This window comes from Budorcas taxicolor, chromosome 7 (genome assembly GCF_023091745.1).
Source record: "Budorcas taxicolor isolate Tak-1 chromosome 7, Takin1.1, whole genome shotgun sequence".
Classification (NCBI taxonomy): Eukaryota; Metazoa; Chordata; class Mammalia; order Artiodactyla; family Bovidae; genus Budorcas; species Budorcas taxicolor.
Window position 1 is genome coordinate 4936244 of NC_068916.1, and position 26012 is coordinate 4962255.

At 53.6% G+C, this 26012-nt stretch overlaps 1 protein-coding gene across 1 annotated transcript in view; it reads right to left on the bottom strand.

Annotated features, from left to right (window-relative positions):
* WNT3A (Wnt family member 3A) overlaps nucleotides 1–23779 on the bottom strand; it is a 73918-nt gene extending 50139 nt beyond the window's left edge. The window contains exon 1 of the mRNA XM_052643969.1: nucleotides 23709–23779. Coding sequence (XP_052499929.1) covers nucleotides 23709–23779 — 71 coding nt within the window. The remainder of the gene's footprint in view (nucleotides 1–23708) is intronic.
* Between the last annotated feature and the right edge of the window lie 2233 nt (nucleotides 23780–26012).

A 26012-nucleotide genomic window follows, 5' to 3' on the forward strand; every position in this document is an offset into this window, starting at 1 on the left:
CAGTGAGTCAGCTCTTCGCATCAGGTGGCCAAAGTATTGGAGCTTTAGCATCAGTCCTTCCAATGAATATGGTTGATTTCCTTTAGGATTGATTGGTTTGATCTCCTTGCAGTCCAAGGGACTCTAAAGAGTCTTTTCCAACACCACAATTTGAAGGCATCAGTTCTTCAGTGCTCAGCTTTTCTTATGGTCCAACTCTCACATCTGTACATGACTACTGGAAAAACCATAGCTTTGACTATATGGACTATTTTCAACAAGGTGACGTCTTTGTTCTTTAATATGCTGTCTAGGTGTCTAAGCTTTCCTTTCAAGAAGCAAGTGTCTTTCAGTTTCATGGCTGCAGTCCCCGTCTGCAGTGATTTTGGAGCCCAAGAAAGGAAAATCTGTCACTGCTTCCACTTTACCCCTTCTGTATGCCGTGAACTGATGGGACCAGATGCCACGATCTTAGTTTTTTGAATGTTGGATTTCAAGCCAGTTTTTTCACTCTCCTCTTTCATCTTCATCAAGAGACCCTTTAGTTCCTCCCTGCTTTCTGCCGTTAGAGTGGAGTTAGAGATGAGGCACCCTGGAGGAGGGCAACCCACTCCAGTATTCTTGCTTGGAGAATCCCATGGACAGAGCAGCCTGGGGGGCTACAGTCCATGGGGTCACCAAGAGTCAGACATGACTGAAGCGACTTAGCACGCACGCACACACATAGAGATGGGGCACAGCAGTGGGTAAATAAATCATATAGGCGAAAATCACTGCTGAACTCATGCGCACCATTCCAGCAGGCTTTTGGCTATTTACTCAACAGATATAAAAGCTTATGTACACAATAAGATGTGCTCAAGAATATTCACAGGGCTGTGATCATCAGAGAAAAACTTGGAAACCACCAAAGGATGCATCCACAGAAGCGTGGATGAACAGACAGTGTTTACTCTTGCAGCGGAATGCTACATCGAAATAGAGAGGAGTGGCCTCCGGTACAAAGGTCAGGGATCTCCCTGGCAGGGAGCTTAAGGGAGGCCTGATACAGTGTGGGTGACTGTGATTCCTCTGATGGAGACCAAGGCCCAGCAACACTGTGGATAGGTACAGAAATCAGGATAGTTTCCTCATTCTCATGGGAGGTCTGGCCTGACCGAAAGGCGGCATGAGAAAATGTATCTCAGGCTGTGCTTTGCCAAATGGTTCCCACTCAGCACATGTGCCTATTTAATTTAAGCAAAATGACAAAAAATGAGAGAAAAATGTGGTTTCTTAGTCATACTAGCTAGACAGGATCTGTGGTTGCCATGTTGGATGGTTAGATATAAGAACACTTCGGTCACTGTGGAAAGTTCTACTGGACCACTAGGGTCTAGGCTGAAGGAAGTGCTCTGTATTTGATGGGGCTGTTGGTCACAACTGATTGAAATGTGGTCATGTTACTATTCGTGATTGTTTTTCAGCCACTCAGTTGTGTCCGACTCTTTGCAACCCCATGGACTGAAGCATGTCAGGCTTGCTTGTCCTTCACTATCTCCTGGAGTTTGCTCAAACTCATACCCATTGAGTCAATGATGCCATCCAACCATCTCATCCTCTGTCATCCCCTTCTCCTCCTGCCCTCAATCTTTCCCAGCATCAGGGTCTTTTCCAATGGGTCAGCTCTTCACATCAGGTGGCCAAAGTATTGGAGCTTCAGCTTCAGCATCAGGCCTTCCAGTGAATATTCAGGGTTGATTTCCTTTAGGGTGGACAGGTTTGATTACCCCTTGATTTCAGAGGAAGACTCATCTGGCCCTTTCCAGGGCAGAGGGAAAGAGCTTCCCCAGTCCCACGGTGACACATTGTATCTGCCCAGCTGGATGGATAACCCATGGTTCTGTCACCTGCGGGAGCATCTGTGTTTGTAGTGGGGTGATGGTCTCTTGTTGGCAGAGCTCTGCTTGGTTCCTGTGTCTCAACGCTTCCTTCACCCCTGGGTGGAAGCTCCATGTGAATGACTGTGTGGCCGCTGCTACTTTTTGGGGCCGTCTGTTGAAGCCTGCCTCCCATCAACCACAGATATCACAAAGGCTCTTCAGGGTCTCTCAGAAAGGGCCATGAAAATGTTTAGGATGGTAGGAGACGACCAATGCAAGGGAGGCCCTGTGGACCTAGGAGGACCACTGGGTGTGGGGTGGCTCTGTGCTTTCTTCCTTGGTCCCCAGAGATCTGCTCACTCTCGGCACAGAGCGGTACAGGTGTTGCCCATGCTCACCCGGCCTTTAGCCGCAGCGCTCTCTCCTCCTCCCCTGAGAGCCCCATCTCCTCCTCCCACTGGGGTTTCTGGTGTGGTGTGCCCAGCAGACTGACCCCTCAGCCTGGCAAGACGGTCCCTGCTTATCTGGTAGGTTTCTCTGGTGGGATTCAGGTGGAAATGTCTGTTTCCCTTTCCTTTATTTGGTGGGTGACTTTGTAAACATTTCAGCTGGGCCCCCAAAGGTTCCTCTTGTTCAGCATCTCCTCTCTCCTGGAGGGTTAGGCACCCCTAAGAACATGGGACAGAGGTTTCTGTGTTCCTCAGCAAGCTACACACCTCCACTATGATGCTTTCAGTAAATCCTACTCTGAGTCTAACCCAGATCCATCCATCTGTGGTGAGAATGAGAGGAAACGGGAATCACCGTCTCTCAGAGAAACAAACCTACCCTCTGGAAATACAAATCAGACCCTAAGATCTTTCCCTCTTTGTCTCCAAAATCTCCAGAGGCCACCTTGCCTCGAGGCACACAACCCATGCCCTTCAGCACCTGGAGATGCCTCATTGGATGACCCAGAGAGAACACTTCCTCATTGCACAATCCTGTGAGATCTGTCCAGCTCCATCCTCTCACACTCTGCCAGCCCCCTGCTCCTGCCATAACAGGCTCTGGGCGCAGTCCCTGTCTCCACACATCTCTCAGTCAACGTGGGACTTTGTCCTACGCATCTCTGTGGTCACAGTTCAGTTCAGTTCAGTTGCTCAGTCATGTCCAACTCTGCGACTCCATGGACTGCAGCGCGCCAGGCCTCCCTGTCCATCACCAACTCCTGGAGTTTACTCAAACTCATGTCCATGGAGTCAGTGATGCCATCCAACCATCTCATGCCTGTCGTTCCCTTCTCCTCCTGCCTTCAATCTTTCCCAGCATCAGGGTCTTTTCAAATGAGTCAGTTCTTCGCATCAGGCTGCCAAAGTATTGGAGTTTCAGCTTCAACACCAGTCCTTCCAATGAATATTCAGGGCTGATTTCCTTTAGGATGGACTGGTTGGATCTCCTTGCAGTCCAAGGGACTCTCAAGAGTCTTCTCCAACACCACAGTTCAAAACCATCAATTCTTCGGCGCTCAGCTTTCTTCACAGTCCAACTCTCACATCCCTACATGACCACTGGAAAAACCATAGCCTTGACTAGATGGACCTTTGTTGACAAAGTAATGTCTCTGCTTTTTAATATGCTGTCTAGGTTGGTCATAGCTTTTCTTCCAAGGAGTAAGCATCTTTTTAGGTCATGGCTGCAGTCACCATCTGCAGTGATTTTGGAGCCCCAAAATGATAAAGTCTGCCACTGTTTCCAGTGTTTCCCCATCTATTTGCCATGAAGTGATGGGACCAGATGCCATGATCTTAGTTTTCTGAATGTTGAGCTTTAAGCCAACTTTTTCACTCTCCTCTTTCACTTTCATCAAGAGGCTCTTTAGTTCTTCTTTGCTTTCTGCCATAAGGGTGGTGTCATCTGCATATCTGAGGTTATTGATATTTCTCCTGGCAATCTTGATTCCAGCTTGTGCTTCATCCAGCCCAGGATTTCTCATGATGTACTCTGCATATAGGTTAAATAAGCAAGGTGACAATATACAGCCTTGATGTACTCCTTTTCCTATTTGGAACCAGTCTGTTGTTCCATGTCCAGTTCTAACTGATGCTTCCTGACCTCTGATTTCTCAAGAGGCAGATAGGTGGTCTGGTATTCCCATTTCTTTGAGAATTTTCCAGTTTGTGGTGATCCACATAGTCAAAGGCTTTGGCATAGTCAATAAAGCAGAAATAGATGTTTTTCTGGAACTCTCTTGCTTTTTCAATAATCTAACGGATATTGGCAATTTGATCTCTGGTTCCTCTGCCTTTTCTAAAACCAGCTTGAATATTTGAAAGTTCACGGTTCACATACTGTTGAAGCCTGGCTTGGAGAATTTTTAGCATTACTTTACTGTTTTTTTTTTTTTTTTTTTGCTGCAAAAAGCTTTATTGTTTCCATTTGGTCCAAGGCTTGAGAGAGGGCTCCAGGGTGTTAAAAAGCTGCCTAGTGGCTGCAGAGAGGGAGTTCAGGCAGCCCTGATGTGAGGTGGGTTCTTCAATGGCCACTGGTCTCCAGAAGCTCCTGGTCATGCTTGAGGGTGAGCCTTTTGAAGAGATACTCGCCCAACCCAGCCTGGGGACCAGCCAGCCTGCGGAGGTTGGTCAGGTGGTCACTCATCTTCTTGATGAGTTTCACTTCCTTATCTAGGAAGTGGTTCTCCAGGAAGTCACAGATGTGGGGGTCTCCGCGGGCACAAGCCAGGCCATGCAGATCCAACAGGGCTTGATTCCGGTTCTTCTCTACAAGAAGGGCGGCTTCCATAGCGTCCTGGGTTTAACCCCACTCATCTTGAGATGGCTTCTGCACGTCCAGGAAGAGGGCGCGGCCGCCACGCTGGTTTTGCAGTTTCAAGAGACGCTCCGAACCCTTGCGCTTCTCCTTGGCCAGTTCGCGAAAAAAGTGACCCACACCCTCCAGGGCCACATCTTCACGGTTGAAATAGAAGCCGAGAGAGAGGTAGGTGTAGGAGGCCCGTAGTTGCATGTTAACCAGGCGGTTGACGGCGGCCTCCACCTCGGTAGAATAAATCTGATGAATCTGGGAGCTCATGATTGGTCGGTAATAATAAGGAGTTAAAAAATGGTGGCTGGTCCCGGTGATCGCCGACAACTGAGTGGCTGACTCCAGAGGTTGCGACTGGAAAATAGGTTGGAGGGTGGTCGGAGGCTGGAGCAAGGGGCGTCCCTGGGTCTGTTCCATCCAAGCACTGTTGAAACAAGAGACAGATACGCGAGGCCACCGAGCGCACTTCCTGAGCATTACTTTATTAGCGTGTGAGATGAGTGCAATTGTGCGGTAGTTTGAGCAATCTTTGGCATTGCCTTTCTTTGGGACTGGAATGAAAACTGACCTTTTCCAGTCCTGTGGCCACTGCTGAGTTTTCCAAATTTGCTGGCATATTGAGTCCAGCACTTTCACAGCATCATCTTTTAGGATTTGAAATAGCTCAACCGGAATTCCATCACCTCCACTAGTTTTGTTCGTAGTGATGCTTCCTAAGGCCCACTTGACTTCACATTCCAGGATGTCTGGCTCTAGGTGAGAGATCAAATCATCATGGTTATCTGGGTCGTGAAGATCTTTTTTGTATAGTTCTTCTGTGTATTCTTGAAGGAGAATATCCCACGTAGGGTAGGAGATACCCCACACCCAAGGGCAAAGGAGAAGCCCCAGCAAGATGGTAGGAGAGCTGAATTCATGTTCAGAATCAAAGCCCATTCCCACCAGAGATGCTCAGAGGGCTCAAATAATCCTTGCACCAGGACCCAGGGACCCCACACAGACTGAGACAGAACTCTGCGGCCACACAGAGTCCCTTTTGTCTCCCACAATCCCCCTGCTGTCCTGTGTGAGCGTCACCCTCCTCACCTCCCCACTGCAGCACTTATGTAGCTCTATATTCAACTGGCTGGCTGAGGAGAGGGCAGCTTCTTGAAGTCCTGAACACAGGGTTTCCCAAGTTTGTCATCCTCTCATCCTGTGCCCATTCTGCCCACCATTTCTGGGCGACCTCTGTCTTCGGCTTGCTCTTCCTTCCTGATCAAGTGCATCTCTCATGAGTTAAAACCTATCTTTCCCTGGGGAGTGTCCATAACACCGTGCATCCACGTGCTCAGGTGGAGCTGAGCCTTCTTTTCATGGTGGCCATCTCTAGCGCCTCTATTTCTAGGGAAAACCTGAAGCCTCCAAACCAGACTCTGGGTCTCCTGGGTCCCTCTCACGTCTGCGCCCTAATCTGACACCCCTCCCTGGGTGCAGTCTCCATCCTGTACATCCTCATGCCTTGATGAGCCAAAACCCAGCCATGACCTCACAGCAGATATCACAGACATCCCCATGGCCCTGCCTGAGTCTGTATTCCTGGAGTGGCATTCCATCTGTGGGGCTGGCTTGTTCCCTCACTTCTTCCTTCATTCCCTGCAAAGCCTACTGGATCCTGGGTGCCTGAGGCCTGACCCTCCCCAGCTTTCTCCCACACCCACCCCAGGGTCTGGGACCCCAAGGTTTTCGGGAAGGGCAGCCCTCTTCTCTCACCCAGCTGTGAGGTCTCTCCTTTCTAGGCAGTATTCTGCGGTCTGAGCCTCACTGTCCTGCGCTCTGTCCTGCACAGACGGCTCTGAGCGGAAACTGCGGGGGCTGCTGCTGTCTCTCTGGGACCCCTGTGCTGACCGAGGTGTTTGGCTTCCTGATGGACCAGCATGGGCTGGACGCACAGATGGGAGGATGGGGGAAGCTGGCGCTTGGACTGAGAGGTGGCATGCAGGCCAGGGTCAGCAGTGTCTGCTCTTGAAGGCACCCAGTGGGCAGGGTGAGGACTTCAGGGTGGAGAGGATGGGCCAGCTCTGCCGACTCCAGGCTGAGTTCAGATGTCCAGGATGGGTTGTTGAGGGTCAGTGGGTGAGGTAGACTGTGTCTAACTGGCATGCCTTCTGCCACTCTCCATCTGAGCTTTTGCAGATAACCTCCCACTTCCCTGGTGGCTAAGGTGGTAAAGAGTCCACCAGCAATGCAGGAGACCTGGGTTCGATTCTTGGGTTGGGAAGATCCCCCAGAGAAGGGAATGGCAACCCACTCCAGTATTCTTGCCTGGAGACCCATGGACAGAGCAGCCTGGCGAGCTAGAGTCCGTGGGATCACAAAGAGTCAGACATGACTGAACAACTAATGGTTCCTTTCACTTCCCACTGATAAATCAGAGGGCGAAACTCCCCGGACCTCAGTTCTCTTTTAGAACATTGTCACCTCCATCACCTCCCCAACTTAGTTCAGCCAATTTCTGTCCCCTCTCACCCACTGAGACATCCCTGTCTTGGCCCTGGTGACCACTCTGCCTATATCGGCATATGTGGCTGGCTCTGACAGCTCCTGGCTCAGGTTGGCCATCCGTTTCCACCATGTGGTACCTCTCACAGTGACCCTGGCAACCCACTCCAGTATTCTTGCCTGGAAAATCCCATGGACGGAGGAGCCTGGTAGGCTACAGTCCATAGGGTTGCAAAAAGTCGGACACGACTGAGTGACTCCACTTTCTTTTACTTTGTCTTTGGTTGTGCTGGGTCTTCGTTGTTCCAAGCTGGCTTTCTCTAGCTGCAGTGAGTGGGGGCTACTGTCTAGTTACAGTGCGTAGGTGCCTACTGTGGTGGCTTCTCTCGCTGCAGAGCATGGGCTCCAGGGTGAGCAGGCTTCCTTAGTTGTGGCTTGTGAGCTCTAGAGTGCTGGCTCAGCAGTTGTGGTGCAACAGTCTATCTGCTCCGCAGCATGTGGGATCCTCCTGGACCAGGGATTGAACTGGTGTCGCCTGCACTGCAAGGTGGATTTTTAACCATTGGACCACCAGGGATTTTTTAAGCAGGAATGAGCTGTCACTCCAGGTGAGGCTGCCCTGATCAGCTCTGGCTCTTCCACTCTGTGATTCGGGATGTTTTGCATCCATGTGTTCCACATTTTGACGCTCCACGTGCGATGTGATTTGCAAACAAATGTTGAACTCTAGTTAATGATGAGCCAGCCAAAGTCTTCAGGGAAAGAGTGGATTGAGGTCTCATAAAAACACGCAATGAATAGGTGGGTGAATAGAAGGGATGGTGAGGCATGGAATACACTGGGTCAAGCAAAACGTGCATGACCCAGTGTATGACGTTCTTTGTTCAAGCCCTGCATCTTTTTGGATGTTAGACCATTTCCTGATGAAGCATTAGGTGGGGTTTGCCCTTCGTGGCTCTGGTCTTGGAGCCTTTCTGAAGGGGGCTGGCTCCTGAGGTTCGTGGGGTTCTCTCCTTCTCTTCCGTTGCTGGCAGCCGGGCTCAAACTGGAGAAGGGATGAAGAGGGTCTGTCAGAAGGAAAATCCACTCAATTGATTTCTGAGTGGATTTCTTTTTACTGGCTGAATGTACTTGGAGACTCAGAACAAGTGGAAAAGCAAAGGGCCACTTAATTCAGACAGAAAAAAAAGCGGACTCTATCTCTCTCTGTCCTCACCAGTCCCACGGTGCTTGTCCCCCTGCCAGATGCCGGGGCTCACTGTGGGCGGGGGCTGAGCTGCCTGTCCCCAGGGCCCACAGCCTGTCCCCACCTGGGCCCTCCCCACCTCTCCCCATCCTGCCAGGGGAAAGCAGAGTGGGGCTCCCGAGGTCATGGCTTCTCCCCAGGCTTGTCCCAAGCTTGCGGTGCTGAGTTAGCACCCCGCGCCTGCCTTCTCCGGGCCCTCTTCCCATTCAGGACCCATATTACCACTCCCCAAGCAAGGCCAGAGTGCTGGCAGCCAGCTCCCAGCCCAGAGGGCCATGCCCCTGTTCTGGCCTCCACCAATCCCAGCTGGATCCCTCTTCCACCCACCGTAGACCTGATGGTCCCTTAAGTTCCTTGAATTATTTCCAGAAAGATTCCTCTGTCCCAGAGCTAGGCGACCAAGAGAATCCTGGTGATGCAGACCCTGCCCATGTAGGGCAGAAAGTTGGGGGGTGCTGTCAGACATGGAAGGAGTCTCTGTCTGGGAGAAAGGAGGCAGAGAAGGGTCACAGGGGCCCAACTGATGCCACTGAATTTTGGGTGAGCCTTCAAGGATAAATTGGTTCATAAAAATTTGTATTGAATATACAACGTGTATTCACTAACCTTACTGTGGTAATCACGTTGCAATATATACATCATTATTACGTGGACATACGTCAGATAATTGCATTGTATACCTTAACCTTACACAATGTTATATGTCAACTATCTCTCCATAAAGCTGGAAGAAAACTCCCAACTGGACACGTGCTATCTTCTCAACGCTCCCAAGACTCAAATTTCTAATCTGAGGAGGAGGTAGGTACCCTCAGTCAGTTAATACTTCTGGGAGAAAGTGGAAGGTGCATTGACCTGGGGCCGGGGGCTGGACAGGTTGGTGGGGAGCAGCATCCACCAGGACTCTGGGCCCCAGACCCCAGGAACAACCATGCACTGTCCCGTTTAAGGGTCTCTCCAGGAACTAGAGACTAGTGGGAGAGGGATGCTGTAAGCTGAACAGTGCTGCTGCTGCAGGGCGCTGCCACCTCAGTGCTCTGTGCTCCCCAAGCTCTCAGAGCACACGGAATGCAATAACAGCAAATGCAGCCGGGACTCCTGCATCAGATCCTGGGCTAGAGACATGTTGTAATCTCTGCACCAACTGCCGCCATCTTCTGAGATGAAAGTGTCTGCTTTCCCCTGGTGATAGCATCTCAGAAAACCACAAAGGCTGTTGCAGTTTGTCACCTCCATTCATAACTGAAGGTGAGTTTGACTGCACTTAGTGGTGGGTACAAATAAAGATGTTATTTTCTTGTCTTAGCAGACTGGCGGCCAGAGGGAGATAGCTCAGGAGCATCTGGGAAGGGACATGTGGTTTGAGCTTCTCAGGTGGTGTTAGTGGTAAAGACCCTGTTTGCAAACACAGGAGACATAAGAGACATGGGTTCGATCCCTGGGTCAGGAAGATCCCCTGGAGGGGGGCATGGCAACCCACTCCAGTATTCTTGCGTGAAGAATCCCCTGGACAGAGGAGACTGGTGGGCTATGGTCCATAGGGTCACAAAGAGTTGGACATGAATGAAGCCACTTAGCACACACACATGTGGTTTGAGGGGATGGGACAGAGAGCGGCTGTGCACACCTTGAAGGAGGTGGTTGCTCTCCTGCTCTCCTACCCAGCAAGTCCAGATGCTCACAAGGCCTCAAGAGTGCCCACCTTCCTGCCTGGGACTGCGAACACAGGCAGAGTACACTTACTATGTCTGCAAGACACGCAGTGGAAAGCAGACACAAACCAGGGCCACCAATGCGGGTTCATCTAACCACAAGCCTGCTTTCAAAGCAGAGCCTTCACCTGGTAGCAGAAGTCAGGGACATCAACAGCGTCTGAAGCTGTTGCTGGCTCTGAGATGAAGGTACTGCAATCCGAGACCAGAAAGTCGCCTCGAGGAGCTGAGAACCACCCTGGCAGACAGCTGCGAGAACATGGAGACCGCACGGACCAGAATTTGACAGCTGGGTGAGGTCGGGAGAAAATTTGTTGCCAGAATGGCCAACACTCTGATTTTGGCCTCTAGACACTACGAGTAGAAAACCCAGGCAAACCACCAAGATCTCTGACCTGCAGAGCTGTGAACTAACGCACAGGTGCTGTGTGAAGCCGTAACTCTGGTCGTTTGTTTCTCAGCAAAGACTAAATATTCCCCATCTGTCTCCTCTGCTCACGCTGGCTCTTTTCTCTTGCCCTCAAAGCTGCGCAGGCCTGGAGGAACAGAACCTCACAGGGAGGCAGCCCCTCCAGATTCAAGCCACTGCCGCCTTCAAGGGCTGGTCACCACAACCTTTAGACAGCTCTTCCCTTCCTCTGCCTCTGTCCCCAACTCCACCCCTCCTCAGAGACCCACTACCACTCTGCTGGAGGCTGATTGCTTCTTCTTTTCAAGCCCCTGGAATCTTTTCTTCCTCCATAAGCCAAACTGCTTATCTGGCCCACCTGCCCCACCAGCATCACCTGTGTGGTCCTGTGCCTGGCCCTGCCTACTATACGAGTCTCTCCAACCTATGCAGCCTGGTCGGTGGAACCCCAGGGAATCTCCTGGACCAAGAAGCTGGGGGTAGAGAAAAACACCTGACCAACATCAATGAGTTAATTTGGCCGGATAGGGTTTTGGCACGTTGGTTTCCCCTTTCCAGTATGCTATTACGCTCTTCAGTTCAGTTCAGTTCAGTCGCTCAGTCGTGTCTGACTCTTTGCGACCCCATGAATCGCAGCACGCCAGGCCTCCCTGTCCGTCACCAACTCCCAGATTTCACTCAGACTCACGTTCATCGAGTCCGTGATGCCATCCAGCCATCTCATCCTCTGTTGTCCCCTTCTTCTCCTGCCCCCAATCCCTCCCAGCATCAGGGTCTTTTCCAATGAGTCAACTCTTCGCATGAGGTGGCCAAAGTACTGGAGCTTCAGCTTCAGCATCATTCCTTCCAAAGAAATCCCAGGGTTGATCTCCTTCAGAATGGACTGGTTGGATCTCCTTGCAGTCCAAGGGACTCCCAAGACTCTTCTCCAACACCACAGTTCAAATGCATCAATTCTTCAGCACTCAGCTTTCTTCACAGTCCAACTTTCACATCCAAACATGACCACAGGAAAAACCATAGCCTTGACTAGATGGACCTTAGTCGGCAAAGTAATGTCTCTGTTTTTGAATATACTATCTAGGTTGGTCATAACTTTTCTTCCAAGGAGTAAGTGTCTTTTAATTTCATGGCTGCAATCACCATCTGCAGTGATTTTGGAGCCCCCCAAAATAAAATCTGACACTGTTTCTACTGTTTCCCCATCTATTTCCCATGGAGTGATGGGACCGATGCCATGATCTTCGTTTTCTGAATGTTGAGCCTTAAGCCAACTTTTTCACTCTCCTCTTTCACTTTCATCAAGAGGCTTTTTAGTTCTTCTTCACTTTCTGCCATAAAGGTGGTGTCATCTGCATATCTGAGGTTATTGCCATTTCTCCCGGCAATCTTGATTCCAGCTTGTGCTTCCTCCAGTCCAGCGTTTCTCATGATGTACTCTGCATATAAGTTAAATAAGCAGGGTGACAATATACAGCCTTGACGTACTCCTTTTCCTATTTGGAACCAGTCTGTTGTTCCATGTCCAGTTCTAACTGTTGCTTCCTGACCTGCATACAGATTTCTCAAGAGGCAGGTCAAATGGTCTGGTATTCCCATCTCTTTCAGAATTTTCCATAGTTTATTGTGATCCACACAGTCAAAGGTCTTGGCATAGTCAATAAAGCAGAAATAGATGTTTTTCTGGAACTATCTTGCTTTTTTGATGATCCAGCAGATGTTGGCAATTTGATCTCTGGTTCCTCTGCCTTTTCTAAAACCAGTGTGAACATCAGGGAGTTCATGGTTCACGTATTGCTGAAGCCTGGCTTGGAGAATTTTGAGCATTACTTTACTAGCATGTGAGATGAGTGCAATTGTGTGGTAGTTTGAGCATTCTTTGGCATTGCCTTTCTTTGGGACTGGAATGAAAACTGACCTTTTCCAGTCCTGTGGCCACTCCTGAGTTTTCCAAATTTGCTCTTAAAACATATTACGCTCTTAAAACATGTTAAATACCAGTACATGAAAGATAACATTTATGAACAGTTATCTTGGTGAGCGTAGGCCACCACAGCAAACAGCATAGACTGGGTGGCTGAAACAGCGACCATTTGTTTCTCACTGTCCTCAGGTGAGGGTGTGGATGTGATGGGGTTCTGGCGAGGGGCTCCGGGTTCACAGATGGCCAGCTTCTTGCTGTGCCCTCATACAGCAGACAGAGAACTCTGATGTCTTGTCTTCTTCTTTTAAGGAAACTATTTCCATCATGGGGACTCCACCTTCATGACCTCATCTAACCCCAGTTACCTCCCAGAGGCCCCACCTCCTAATACCATCACACTGAGGGCTTGGGGGATCAACGTATAAATCTGGGGGAACATGGACACGCAGTTTATGACAGAGAGTAAGGTAAATGTCATATTTATGAACAGACCCCACACAGAAGCCACTAATCCCAGAGACAAAGAACACTGTGGAGCTCCTGCATTTGATATGACACTGTTTCTAGCATGAAACGGTCACTGAGGGGCAACGCGCGTGGTGGCTCCCATCTGCCCCCTGGCTGGTCCACTCTGCCTGTTGCTGGGGCCTTTGCACCTTGGTTTCCCAGCCAACACACTAGGCAGCTGGAGGCAGAGCTGGGCACTCTTAGGGTGGCCCTGGGCTGGCAGCATGTGTGCCACGGAACCTGTCAGAAGTGCAAGCTCCCCAGCAGTGCTGCCCTGGACCTGCTGAATCAGAGCCTCGGGGCCAGTGCCCTGCTTTGACAGGCCCTTCAGGGGCTTCTCTCTCTTGCTCACGTTTGAAAACCACTGATTCTGGGATCACTGAAGGTTAGCCTAACTTTGAGTCCCAGGATTTTGAGTCCAGGGAGCCTCCTGAGGCTTCAAGTCCAAACCCTTTGGTCTGGCAGTCAAGGTTTCCTTTGATTTTTGCTTCTAAATCCCAAGGCTTCCAGCAACTTCTAGTGCTGCTCTCTGAGGACGTGAGTTCCATTATAGTGGCAGGGGAGAGCATGCTCAGCCAGGCTCAGGAGTGGGGCCAGGAAGTGTGTCCCCGCCCTCCAGAGCCCCATCTGTCTCCATGGGGCTGGCCACTTGCTCCTCTCCAGCCTAGTATCGCAGAGCCTGCCATAAGTGAGATCACCAGGAGCCAGACCCCAACTCTCATCTGGGAGTAGTGAGAATCCTAAAAAGAGCCAGGTGGTGACAGAAGAAGGAAGCAACAACGGTGAACATTCCTGAAGTGGTGTGGTGGGACAGATGACGTTGAGGCAGGGCACTGACTGCCCATTTCCAAACCCAGTTCAGTCCAGTTCAGTCACTCAGTCATGTCCAACTCTTTGCGACCCCATGGACTGCAGCACACAAGGCCTCCCTGTCCATCACCAACTCTCAGAATTTACTCAAACTCATGTCCATTGAGTTGGTGATGCCATCCAACCATCTCATCCTCTGTTGTCCCCTTCTGTTCCTGCCTTCAATCTTTCCCAGCATCAGGGTCTTTTCAAATGAGTCAGCTCTTCACATCAGGTGGCCAAAGTATTGGAGTTTCAGCTTCAGCATCAGTCCTTCCAATGAATATTCAGGACTGATTTCCTTTAGGATGGACTGGTTGGATCTCCTTGATATTCAAGCAACTCTCAAGAGTCTTCTCCAACACCACAGTTCAAAAGCATCAATTCTTCGGCAGTCAGCTTTCTTCACAGTCCAACTCTCACATCCATACATGACCACTGGAAAAACCATAGCATTGACTAGATGGACCTTTGTTGGCAAAGTAATGTTTCTGCTTTTTAATATCCTGTCTAAGTTGGTCATAGCTTTTCTTCCAAGGAGTAAGCATCTTTTAATTTCATGGCTGCAGTCACCATCTGCAGTGATTTTGGAGCCCCCCCAAATAAAGTCTGACACTGTTTCTACTGTTTCCCCATCTATTTCCCATGAAGTGATGAGACTGGATGCCATGATCTTAGTTTTCTGAATGTTGAGCTTTAAGCCAACTTTTTCACTCTCCTCTTTCACTTTCATCAAGAGGCTCTTTAGTTTTTCTTCACTTTCTGCCATAAGGGTGGTGTCATCTGCATATCTGAGGTTATTGACATTTCTCCTGGCAATCTTGATTCCAGCTTGTGCTTCCTCCAGCCCAGAGTTTCTCATGACGTACTCTGCATATAAATTAAATAAGCAGGGTGACGATATACAGCTTTGACGTACTCCTTTTCCTATTTGGAACCAGTCTGTTGTTCCATGTCCAGTTCTAACTGTTGCTTCCTGGCCTGCATACAGATTTCTCAAGAGGCAGGTCAGGTGGTCTGGTATTCCCAGCTCTCTCAGAATTTTCCAAACCCAGAGGAGGCGAACTCAGGGTCTTGCTGAGAGGGGCTCTCTGGAGGGGTCACAAGCATGGACGAGGTCTCATTTATCTCCCAGGAACCCACTCTGAGTTCTTACCTGGGTGTCTGGGGCTTCAGGTTAATTTTTCAGTCTCCCCCTCATTTACCCTCTGGCCCGTGTATCTAGGTCATTATGAGGTCCTGACCTTGTCTCGCGCGATCTCTTCCTCCTCACGGCCATTGCCAGTGCAGGATGTTCTAGCCAATGATGACTTCAGGTGTCAACGGCCCTGCCCTGATGGACAAAACCTGTGTCCTGTGGCCCCAGGGAAAGCCAGACAGGAGGGGGTGCGCTGCCCTCCTCCTGGGAACCAGCAGGGCATGGGGCCCCCGCTAGTCTGCACTCACTGCGCCCATTTCCTTCACCCGGCGCCTGGCCACCATGATTCACCCATGAGGAATCTGTTCCATTTCCCTTCTTACTGCCAACCCTGAAGTGCCTGCATCCCCACTGTCAGCCACCCCCTGGCTGGGAGCTGGAATCTTAAATGCCCATCTGCTGTCTCAAAGGCCCCTCAAAATCAGACTGTCCCAAACTGAATGCATCCCTTCCCCGCAGATACGGGGAGGATCCCTCTCTGAGGCCTGAGCCTCTACCCTCGGTTCCCGTTCGGGAGAGATTCTCCTTGCAGGGCCGCCCATACAGCAGAAAGGGGCAATGGTCAGGCAAGGAGATTACAGCACACCCACACCCCAAGCCCGAGGAGCTGCTAGCACCACCGCTGAGAAGGTCCCACAAACGCAAAACATTTAGTGGAAGATGGTAAGCCTTAAAAAACAGAACATAGTCTTCTCTGCACACTGTTATTATGATCATGAAAAACGTGTAAGCGAAATGAGAAGAACCTAAAGTGAGAAAATGCCTTTTTTAAGTTGGTAAGATGAAGAGCTTGTTTGTTTTCCAGGGTTTTGTGAATGCTACTATTTGGTTAATTTTTAGTAATAATTTGTTTGCGGATGAGGGCATCATTTTCAACCCAGAGAACACACTTGTGCAGTTTGCAAACTGGCCCCTAGACCCCAGCTCCAGCCTATGGCTGGGGCCAGGTGAGCCACGCCTGCTGCCGAAAAGCACTAATGGTTTTTCTTCCTCTGCCCCTGTTCGCTCCTGTTGAGGACTGCACAGTTGCACTGTTGAAAGGCCAGGCGCGTTGCCAGACAGTCTTACTCAAGATAGAGGAGAGGCACTGGCTGTGACTTGTAGGGGAAGGAGGCCACTCAGGACCCCGTCTGGGCCAGCTTTGCTCCCCTGGGCTGATGGCCTTCACTCAAGTGGAGTTTACTGTAAATGTGCCGTGAGACCCGAGGACAGAAGCCACGTCTCATGGACAGAGGCTGAGGGCAAAGGCAGGACCTGGAGCAGACCCCCTCTGCCCGCTGTCCCTGCCTGGGTCCTTTGGCGGTGGACCCGCAATCAGGGCGCCTAAACGCTTGTGCACCATTACCTGACAGCTCAGAATGGAGTCACAGAATCTCAGGTCTCTAGAGTTCTGGTTTGATTTCTTTTTGCAGGATCAGCAAACACAGGGTACCTGTGCAGTGTGGGCACAGCTCTGCCCTTGCCATGGCTGTGTGCTGAGAGCTGGGGCCTCACAGCAGTTCTCAAAGAGAGAAGGGCTCTTTGGGGAGGAGGGCTTGGCTGGGTCTAGGGGAAAGGATGTGATCATCACCTCTTGTTATTCACTGAATGAACTGTTCTTGCCCTTCTTTCCTGGGCCTCAGTTTCTCCATCTGTCCAAGGAGGTGGTGGGCCACATTCTATCAGAGGCTTCTGGAGGGGAAGTGAGTCATAGGCACGGCGGGTTCATTCACTCCTTGGGGGTGGGTGGGGCACATTCTATCCACACAGCACCCAGGGTCACCTCTCCAGGAAGCGCTCTGGGCTCTCAGCGCTCCTAGCCGCCCTCTCTGTACCCCGCTGAAGCTTGCCACTCCTCCTGCCCAGCCTCCCACATGTGGGCCACAAGGGGCCACCCCCCAGAGAGCACGGCCACACTTTCTCTTGTCCTTCGAGGGCACAGATCTCTGCTCATTCCTCATCTGGGGGCCCCTGTTGCCCACTCTGCCTGTAGGGCCTCTGCGGAGAAGGACCGTGGTTGGTCCCAAGGACTTTCCTCGTAACTCATGAGAATTCCAGAGTGGCTGTCCCATTTTAAACTGCTGTCTTCTAAGGTTAGGGCCTTTCTATGACTGGACCAGGTGCTTATCCTCAGCCTGGAGGCCTTGAATATGGGCTGGTTGCCTTGTGGGTTGATGGCTACCCAGCTTGATGGGTAGGCTCTGTCCTTTCTAGATGGAGCTGTTCAGGAGGCTCATAGGACCCAGACTCCCCCGAGGGTGCTCATTTGCCCCAAGGCATTCCAGATTTTGCCTTCTCTCCCTACCCACTATGACATCTCCCAGAGGGACCCACGTGCCTTCTGGCTCTCTCTCTCTCGCCTGGAAGACCCCTCCCCAGCAGCTGGAGCACTTTCGGCAATGGGAGGGCCCATAAGGAGGGGCGTCCCGAGACCTGGATCCCTGGTGTCGGGGGCCACCTCTTCCCAGCTCCTGGGCTGCGTGGCCCTGCCTGCAGCCCTCCCAGCACCCTCTCCTGCCCCACCGGGCCGAGCCGGGATTACTGACACATACTTTGCGCAAGTCCCAGCAGGCGGGCAGAGGCTCCCGTGCCCGCGGCCATGCATTTGCCCGCTTCCCTGGGCGGCAGCGGCACGTTTCGTTGGGGAAGGAATGTGGAAGCACCAAAGTGTGAGACACCTCCAGGGTGTCACCTGGAGAGACTGGGAGGGAGACCGAGGCAGAGCTGGCCTGGTACATGGCGGGGGACCCAGCCCCAGAGCCAGGGGTTCAGTCGAGGGGGTTGTGAAAACAGTCAGCTATGTTTTCATGTCCCCAAGCACAGGCTACCCAATGCAGTTTCTGTTTTTCATAGGAAATATTCCACCCATTTATTCCTTCATTCACTTGTTCAACAAAGTCTTATCTAAGAGCTATGGGGGGTGAAGGGCCAAGGTTGGGGGGAAGAGTAACACATACCCCGTAGGATCTCACAGCCTGGTGATATAGGTGCCGCTCTTATGACAATTCCACAAAGGCGGGAGGTCGGGGGGGCGGGGGGGGGGGAGGGCAGGTTTCACAGGGATCAGGCAGCCCGGCCAGAGTCAGAGCCTTATTCTCCACCTCTTCATGTTACCCTACAGCATCCAGCCCAGTCTGGCAGGGAGTGAGGAGTCAGATCTGGGATCAGCTGAGCAAGGCTGCAGGAAGTGAGATGGGATGCAGGGGCACTGGGAGGGGAGGGCATGCTGCCGGGGTGTGGGGGGCAAAGGCATGCCAGGCTGGGCTCACTGATCACTGTGTAACTGTGAACTATCCCCACTGTGCCTAGTGGAGTTTAGGGAACTTACCAGGAGGACTGCAGTGCTGAGCGGGGAGGGGGAGGAGCTGGGTCTTGTAAACCTTGGATTCTCAGCCGCTGTAGTGTCTATGGGAAGCCCCCACCCCCACCCCCCAACCAAGGCAGGCTGTTCCTTCCTCAGCCTCTTCTTCTGCCCCTTCGTGGATGGGCAGCTCACTACCACTACTCTCAGACTCAGGAAGCCTTTCCTATACTGAACCAAAATCTGCCTTCTGGCTACCTATAGCCTGTGCTCCCAGGGTTTGCTGGAGCCACACAGAAGTCCAGGACTCCTTGCCCAACAGCTTCTCACACACCAAACTGCAGTGGGGTGTTCCCCCAACACTTCTCAACAACAGGAGGCTCCAGTCCTTCAATTGCACTTGAAAGGGGTAAATACAAACTCTAAGACTTGGCTCAAAAATGCAAATGACAAGTGTTGGGTGATGGAGCCTCAAGGGGAGTGATCTTTGACCTGGGCATGGCAGAAGCTGCCTGTTGTTGGGGCTTCAGCTTCTCAAACTAGCTACAGAACTTGGGTATGGGGTTTTTTAAATTCCTAATCCATTATTACAAATTACGTTAAAAGTCTGCTAAAATAATACATAACACATTTTTTAAACTGTCATGATTCTTCCTGAACACCTATTTTCAACTTCTGTTCTTATTTCTTCATGAACAACCATGCATGGATGGGCTCTGGTCTACAGTTTGGATATACCGACACTTTCAGGGACAGGAGGTATACCCATACCCTGCCTTCCCTGTCCTGGCCTGCACGATGGTGGCAGAGCCCCTCTGGAACAAGGCAACTTCCGTCCTTCCAGGCTGGAGATTTGTAAGTGAGACCCTCCGTGAAAAGTGTGATTTTATAGCCTCTCCAGACTGTATTCCTCCTTGATTGTATTTACTCACCCTCTTCGCTGTCACAGAGAATTCTAGGAGATTTGTGCAAATAAAACAGAATCATTTAAAAAGATGACAAGAAGCCCAGTGAAATGCAGGGTTAGCTAGCGTGGGAGAAGCTGCCCCATCTGAGTCCCAGACAGAGTCCCGAGTGTGTAGGTGGCCAAGTCGCATTAAGCTGGATGTGAGAGGTGGGTGATGCTTTTGCATTCTGGAAGGAGTGAGTTCCATGGTGGGCTTTCAAGGGATCAAGATGATGCATATTCAACTTGGTGATATAAAACAAGATTTCTGGTCATACGTATTTTACCTATGGTCATTTCTAACATTGCTCTTCAATAAAAGGATGTCCATTGGTGGTTCTGTGGAGGAACATCGTTCCCAGTACCCTGAGATCTTATAACATCAAGGGTGTTGAACTGGCATCTGGATTTCTCTAGTTTCATAGGCTAGCTGGTACCATCACCAGCCTCAGGGCTGCAGGGAGAGGCAGAGAGACAGAGAGGGACAGACACAGAGACCAGAAAAGAGAGAAACAGAGGCAAACACAGAGATTCAGAGGGACAAATATAGACAGAGAGAGAGATGAGGACAGACAGACACACAGAGAGACAGAGAGACAGAGAGGTAGAGAGGCGCGCGGGCGCGCACACACACACACAGAGGAGCAAACAGGGTGAGGTGAGAAGGAAGAATCGGGAGGAGGGACAGGGCGGCCCTGGGGAGGGGCCCGCAGCGGGGCAGGCTCACGGAGGAACAGCAGCTCAGGGAGTCTGGCTTGCTCGGGCCTTTCCCAGCTGAGAAGCCTCCGAGCCTTGCTCAGCCCTCCCAGGTCCCGTGTCGTCTGACACAAGCAACCTCCTCCTCTGTGTGACTGCTCATCTCTCCCTTCCCCTCCTCCTCACTCTCACCCACACACCCTTTGAGTCTGCGGGTCCCACATAGCGCCTTTAGAGCTCTCTTTCATTCTCCCCGAATATCACAGGCACTTGTACCCCACAAACATCAGGGTCCACGGGGGAAGCCTGTGTTCCGCCTGGGACCGAGAAGACCCCTGTGTGTGAAGAACCAGTTAGCGCCAACACCAGGGAAGGTTGTACAGAGAGAAAGTTCTACAGTGTGTGGAGGGGTGATGGCCAAGCTGGCATTCCTTAGGGTCTGGATACATGCTCAGAGCAGGGTGTCTGCATACAAACAAGTGTGGGGTGCGGTGGGCTAGGGAGGAGGGTGGAGAAGCAGCGAGAGTCGAGAGTCGGGAGAAGCGAGAACACTGCACTGGAGTCCGTCTCAGGCTGCTGAGCTGGCTCAGGGGTGGGAGAAGACTGGACGCGGCCTCACGGGGAATTTCCGGGGTCAGCTGGGCTGACATCCACTCCAGGTACCACTCAGTGCTGGGGAGTGAGGTGTCTCCAGGTACAGCAGAGACTGGTGGGGTGCTGGATGGCAGGAAAGGGGAACCGGCAGGACAAGGAGGGCCAGGCTCTCTGTGCAGGTAGACACTGCTGCTGGAACTCCAGGAGGGCTAGAGGGGAGGGTGCAAGGGAGGTGAGAACAGAGGCAGAAGGTGGTGGGTGGGATGCGGCATTGCAGTCTGGTGCAGGAGATGAAGGGGCCTGGCTTTGTGGGGAGGGGGCAGGGGAGAAAACAGGCTGACCTCCAGGGTCAGCCCCAGGGGAGGGGAGGGGATCCCAAGATGCCATCAGCCCAGACATGTGAAGTGGGCGGCAGGTGCCTGTAGCACATCATCAGCTGTGTGCTGAGTATAGTTCAAGGTTTCTGTGTGTTCCCCTTGACCATGATGCCGGTTCTGTATTCACACAGATCTTTCTGATCAATTCTAATTAAACAAGAATTCAGTCTGGATCAGGGGAGTGAGGGGGAAGGGGCTGGCGCCTCCTCGTAGGTCTGCAGTACATGGCCCCGTGGGATGCTGCTGGCTGGCCTCTGGGATCAGGTGCCCAGGCCTGGGTTCTGTCACCTCCCAGGTCCCTTCTCCGGACCCCTCTGTCACATGAGGAGACCAGAACACACGTTCTTGGAGATCTCTGCAACTTTCAACATTCTGGCCTTAGGGCTGTCTCTCTGTGTCTCTGCTGGGATCTGTCTTTGGACCTTGAACATCTAGGGTGAAGGACACTTCCGAGATGGTCCTGGGGAGGCGGTTGGCTCTTTAAATCCCCACGGGATGCAGCGCCACCTCCTCCTCCCCTTCCACCCTCCCACCAAGACTACACCAACTTCAAAGCCTAATTACTCCCAATTTGGGCTCTTTCCTTGTTTCTCCAGGTGAGGAAGTCCCTGTCACTTTCACTTTCATATGCAAGAGTTGGGGGTGGGGTGGGGAGAAGTGATGAGAGCGGTGACTTCATTTTGGGGAGGGAAGGTGAAACGGAATACCAACTAGGGAGGCTGAGTGTGAAGGTGAGAAGTTATAAAGAGAGAGTCCCCCTTACTCCAATGCTTCACTGAGGGGTGGGGAAGCAGGAGAGGGGGTGGGCAAGAAAAAGAAGGAGCCACCTGTGGGAAACTCCATTAGGTTGGATATGAAGATAGAGAGCCTTCCTGCTGCTGTTAAACACCATTTCTTTCTTTGTGAGCCCTCCTTTTCATTATGCTCATGGGCACCGTGGAGAGACCACATCCTTGCTGTGTCCAGATGGCCTGGGGGCAGAGGGAAGGAAGAGAGAAAAGCGCTGGTCCTCAATGAGCCCTGAGGTTGTGGCCCCTAAAGATGCTTCTCAAGAAACAAGAGAACCACTGAGTGCGAGAATCCTATGGAGAGCAAAGTGGGGCGGGGGGCGATTCCACGGCACGCTCTTCCCTTGGGGGTTAGAGTTGCGCTAGACTCTTGATTGGGTGGGCCATTGAAAGGGAGGGGTGGCGACAGGACGCCCCTCCCCACTCACCTGGAGAATGCCGGAAGCACCAAGCAAGCCCCAGGATCTTTCAGATGGAACACGTCTGGCCCAGGCGGAAGGGGTGGCTTAGGTGTGTTGAGGGGAGCAAGGCCAGGGACGTTCAGGGCCGAGAGGACAAACATTCAACGGCGTTGGGTGGCCAGAGGCTGGTGACAGGGCCCTTCTTTCTGGAAGAAGCGCGGGGGCGAAGGCGCTTCCTCTAGCGCCCAGGAATGCAGAGGCGGCGGGTTCTAATTAGAGGCCCCCGCGGCAGCAGGCGGCCGAGGGCTCTCTCCGACGCGCTTCCCTGCTTCCCCCGGAGTCAGTGTCCCCGCGTTCGTAGGCACGCCCGCCGCAGCCAGGAGCTGCAGGCGCCGCGCGGGTGCGGGACGCGCCGGGGTCTCCGCAACACGTCCCCGCCGCCCCGCCACCTCTCCCAACCACCTCTCCCAAGCCCTCGTACCCGCCGGTGCCTCCTTCTTGAGCCCCGCCCCGTCCCGCCAGGCTGCGCCTGGACCCGCGCCCCACACCCAGGGCGCCCCCGCTCCTGAACAATCTCGAAGAGAAAAATTATTATCGGATTAGATGTACTTCGGCTCACTCAGTCTCCCCCCGCCCCAACTTCCCCTCGGCGTAATTATTATAATTCCAGGCAAGCCGTCGGAGAGAGTTCCTGGGGGGTGTGTGTGTGTGTGTGTGTGTGTGTGTGTGAAGGCTTGTCTCTGATCTGGGTCTCCTCCAGCGGCGCGTTCAGGCCCCTCGGCTCCCTTATTTCGCCCGGCCGTGTTCGTCAAATCTTGGGCATCTCAGAGAGCCCCTGCCCTCTCCCCTGGGGAGCTGAAGTGACGCTTGCCTGTGGGGCCTCTACCGGAGCAGCTTCCGTCCTCCCCTCGGGATTTGAGCTGCAGACCCTCAGGACCTTATCTTGGTTCATCTGCCCTTCCATCACCAGGTTTAGGAGGGTTTCACGGGAAGGCGTCCTGTCTGGGGTGGAAGACGTCTCGGATGTGGGTTTGCGGAGCCTCTCACTAGGGAGCCCTCAAACTCGATGCTCTCTCCCTCGTTACCTCTCCCGAAGCCCCTTCTTACATCTCGGTGGGGACCGCAGCAGGAAGACGCAGCAGGGCCAGGTGCTGGCCGCGCTGCGCCCGCCACTCCCGGCCGGGTCCCCGCAGTCTTTACGTAACTACGCTGCTTCGAGCTGTTCGGTCTTGTCTCACTGACTTTGCTTTAAGGTGTGTGTGCGCGCGTGTGGTGTGTAAGACATGTCCTTAAGGAAAGTCTCAGGCGGATCGCCCTCGCCCAGCTCGCACTCCTGGCTTCTCCTGACCTCGGGCTGCCCAAGCGTTCGTGCCCCCCGTGTGGGTCCAGTTTCTGCCTCTCGCAGTCTCTCTGCTCGCCCCGTCCGACGCCGGGAGCGCCTCCATGCCCGAGAGATCAATGTCCCCGGAAACTCCGCCACCCGCGTCCCAGCCCCGGCCCGAACAGGTCGAAAGTGGCCGCCAAGGAAAACAAACCACCCGCGGAACAGGAGGGCAGGGCAGAGCGCGGGCTCCGGGCCACCGCGGGGCCCTGCCCGAGGGGACGGCGACGGGGGGACGCGCACAGGCCGGGGAGAACGTGAGGAAGGCTCACTCACCACCAGATCGGGTAGCTGCCCAGCGCTTGCTTCAGGCCGTAGAGGAATATGAAATATCCGAGCGGGGCCATCGCCGGGCGGGAGATCTCGGAGGGCCGGGAGTCCGCCCCGAGAGCGCGGGCGCCGGAGCGGGCCGGGCCCTGGGAGCTCGCGGGCGGCGGCGCTGGGCCCTCCTGCGGCCGCGGGGTGCGCGGGGTGCGCGGGTGAGCGCGGGTGCGCGGGCTCCGAGGGCGGCGCTGAGCCAGGTGGGCCGGCAGCCGGGCGGCGGGCCGGGGCCCGGGGCAGCGCGGGACGGCGGGGGCGGGGCAGCGCCGCGGGGGGCGCCCGCCGGGGCCGGGGCCGGGGCGGGGCAGGCAGGGGGCGGGCGGGGCCCGGGGAGCGAGCTCGGAGGCGGCCGCGGCGCCCGCCCCTCCCGCGGCCGCGGGGAGCGCGGGGGTGCCAGGGGCGTGCGGGGGTGCGCGGGGCCGCCGGCTGCGAGGGTTGCGTGGTGCCGGACTGGCAGCTGGCCAGGCGGCGGCCGGACAGAGGTTGCAGAGTCCGCAGGTATCCCCTCCGCTCCCGGGCCGCGCCCCCTCAGGGCTCATGGACGGCTCCTGAGGTTTGGAGCCCCGCGCTCCCTGCGGGACGCGCTGTCCCGCTGCAGATCCTGCTCCTGTGTCGTCGCGCGCTCTGCCCCTTGCCCTCAGGTGCTTGGGCTGCGGCTGCATTTCGTCCATCCCCTTACTGGGGGGGCCGTTCGTCCGAGGCTGGGCTCCTTGAGCTGCGCCTTGCGGCTCTGCTGGGAGCTGGGCCAATGGCGAGCGGCCAGGACAGGGCGAGGCCTGCCTGGGGACAGCTGCTGGGTGGGCATCTAGGGTGCAGCCACGTTTCTGAAGGTCGCTGTTGGGAAACAGTCCAGCTCTGTTTAGGGTCCAGGTGTTGAGGGCTCCGCGTTCTCCCCACACACCACTAAGGAAGGGAACAGCAGTCCTGGCGCTTCTGGGCCCCAGGAACAGTGTAGCTGATTGGCGCCCAGGCTCTGGGACCACTGACCGAGGAGTCTGCCCAGGGCTGCTGGCTTCTTCAGCCAGAAGCGATTTCTGACAACTCGAGTAAGCCTTATGATTTTTGCTGATGGGGAGAGGGAAGACCAGAGAGGGTAAGTGACTTATCCAAGGTCACAAAGAGTGGCTAGCCAGTTCTCTGGCTCGGAGTCCACTGCAAAGCTCTGTTTGCATATTCATCTGTAGCCCAGGGAGACAGGAGCCAGAGTTATTTGGGGAGAGGAAGATCCAAGTAAGAGGTCTTCCCAGTTTCCCTTCCCTCCCCGACTTGGTGTATTAGCAGGAGACCCAGTCAGTCTCAATGACTGTGAAGAAAGGAGGGCAGGAATCCACGCTACTGTTTTGCAACCGAGAGGAGAATGGTGAATAAAAATCCCAGCTCCAGGCTCTTCTGCCTTGTCTGTTCGCGCGGATCATCTGCCTCCCTAGAGCCCTGAGCCTTGCCTTACCATGTGATCCGCAGACTGTGCGGCTCCACCGAGAGGCCTCTGGCTGGCATGTGGCTGCTTCTCAGGGCGCAGAGTCAATTGGTGACCCTACAGGTTTAGCACGGACTGGAGAACTACAGGCAGGCCATAACCCATGACACGCTGGCCCATCCACCTTGGTTTCCCCATCTGTAGAGGGTGCTTGTGGGGTCCTGCGGATTTGGAGCGAGAGCCATTCTCTTTCAAGGAGTGGTGCCTTTTCCTGGCACTGCCAGTGGGGTCCAATTGAGTCTACGCATGCCTGGTCCTTCTACCCCTCCTCTGAGTCACCGTGCCCCCTCACCTGCAGAGGGAAGGAGGGAAGAAAATGAGGCAGGTTGGGGAGTTAGCTCGTCCTCTTCTGGACTTCCCCTCTCTCTCAGTGAAAATCCCACCCAATTATCGCATTACTGGGGACCTGGGCTGTGGGCGTAGGGTGGGGCCAATCCTGATGCAGCAGGCTCCCACCCCCCTCCCCAACTGTGGGGCCCTGGGATTAGAGGCTGCTGGCTCCTCACACACAAGGGGAGTGGATAGCTGTGTCCTACCCAAAGACGGACTGTCCCACTGTGACGGGCTCTGGAGAGGACAGAGCTGGTGGGTGCTGTCTCCGAAGTCCTGCCTCCTGCCTTCTCATCTGCCACGCCCCTCCTGTCTTCCTTTGCTGCTTGCTTCTCTCTCATTTGGTCCCTGCTTGCTGCTGTTGCTGTTTAGTTGCTAAGTCACGTCTGACTCTTGTGACCCCGTGGATTGTAGCCCACCAGGCTCCTCTGTCCATGGGATTTCTCAGGCAA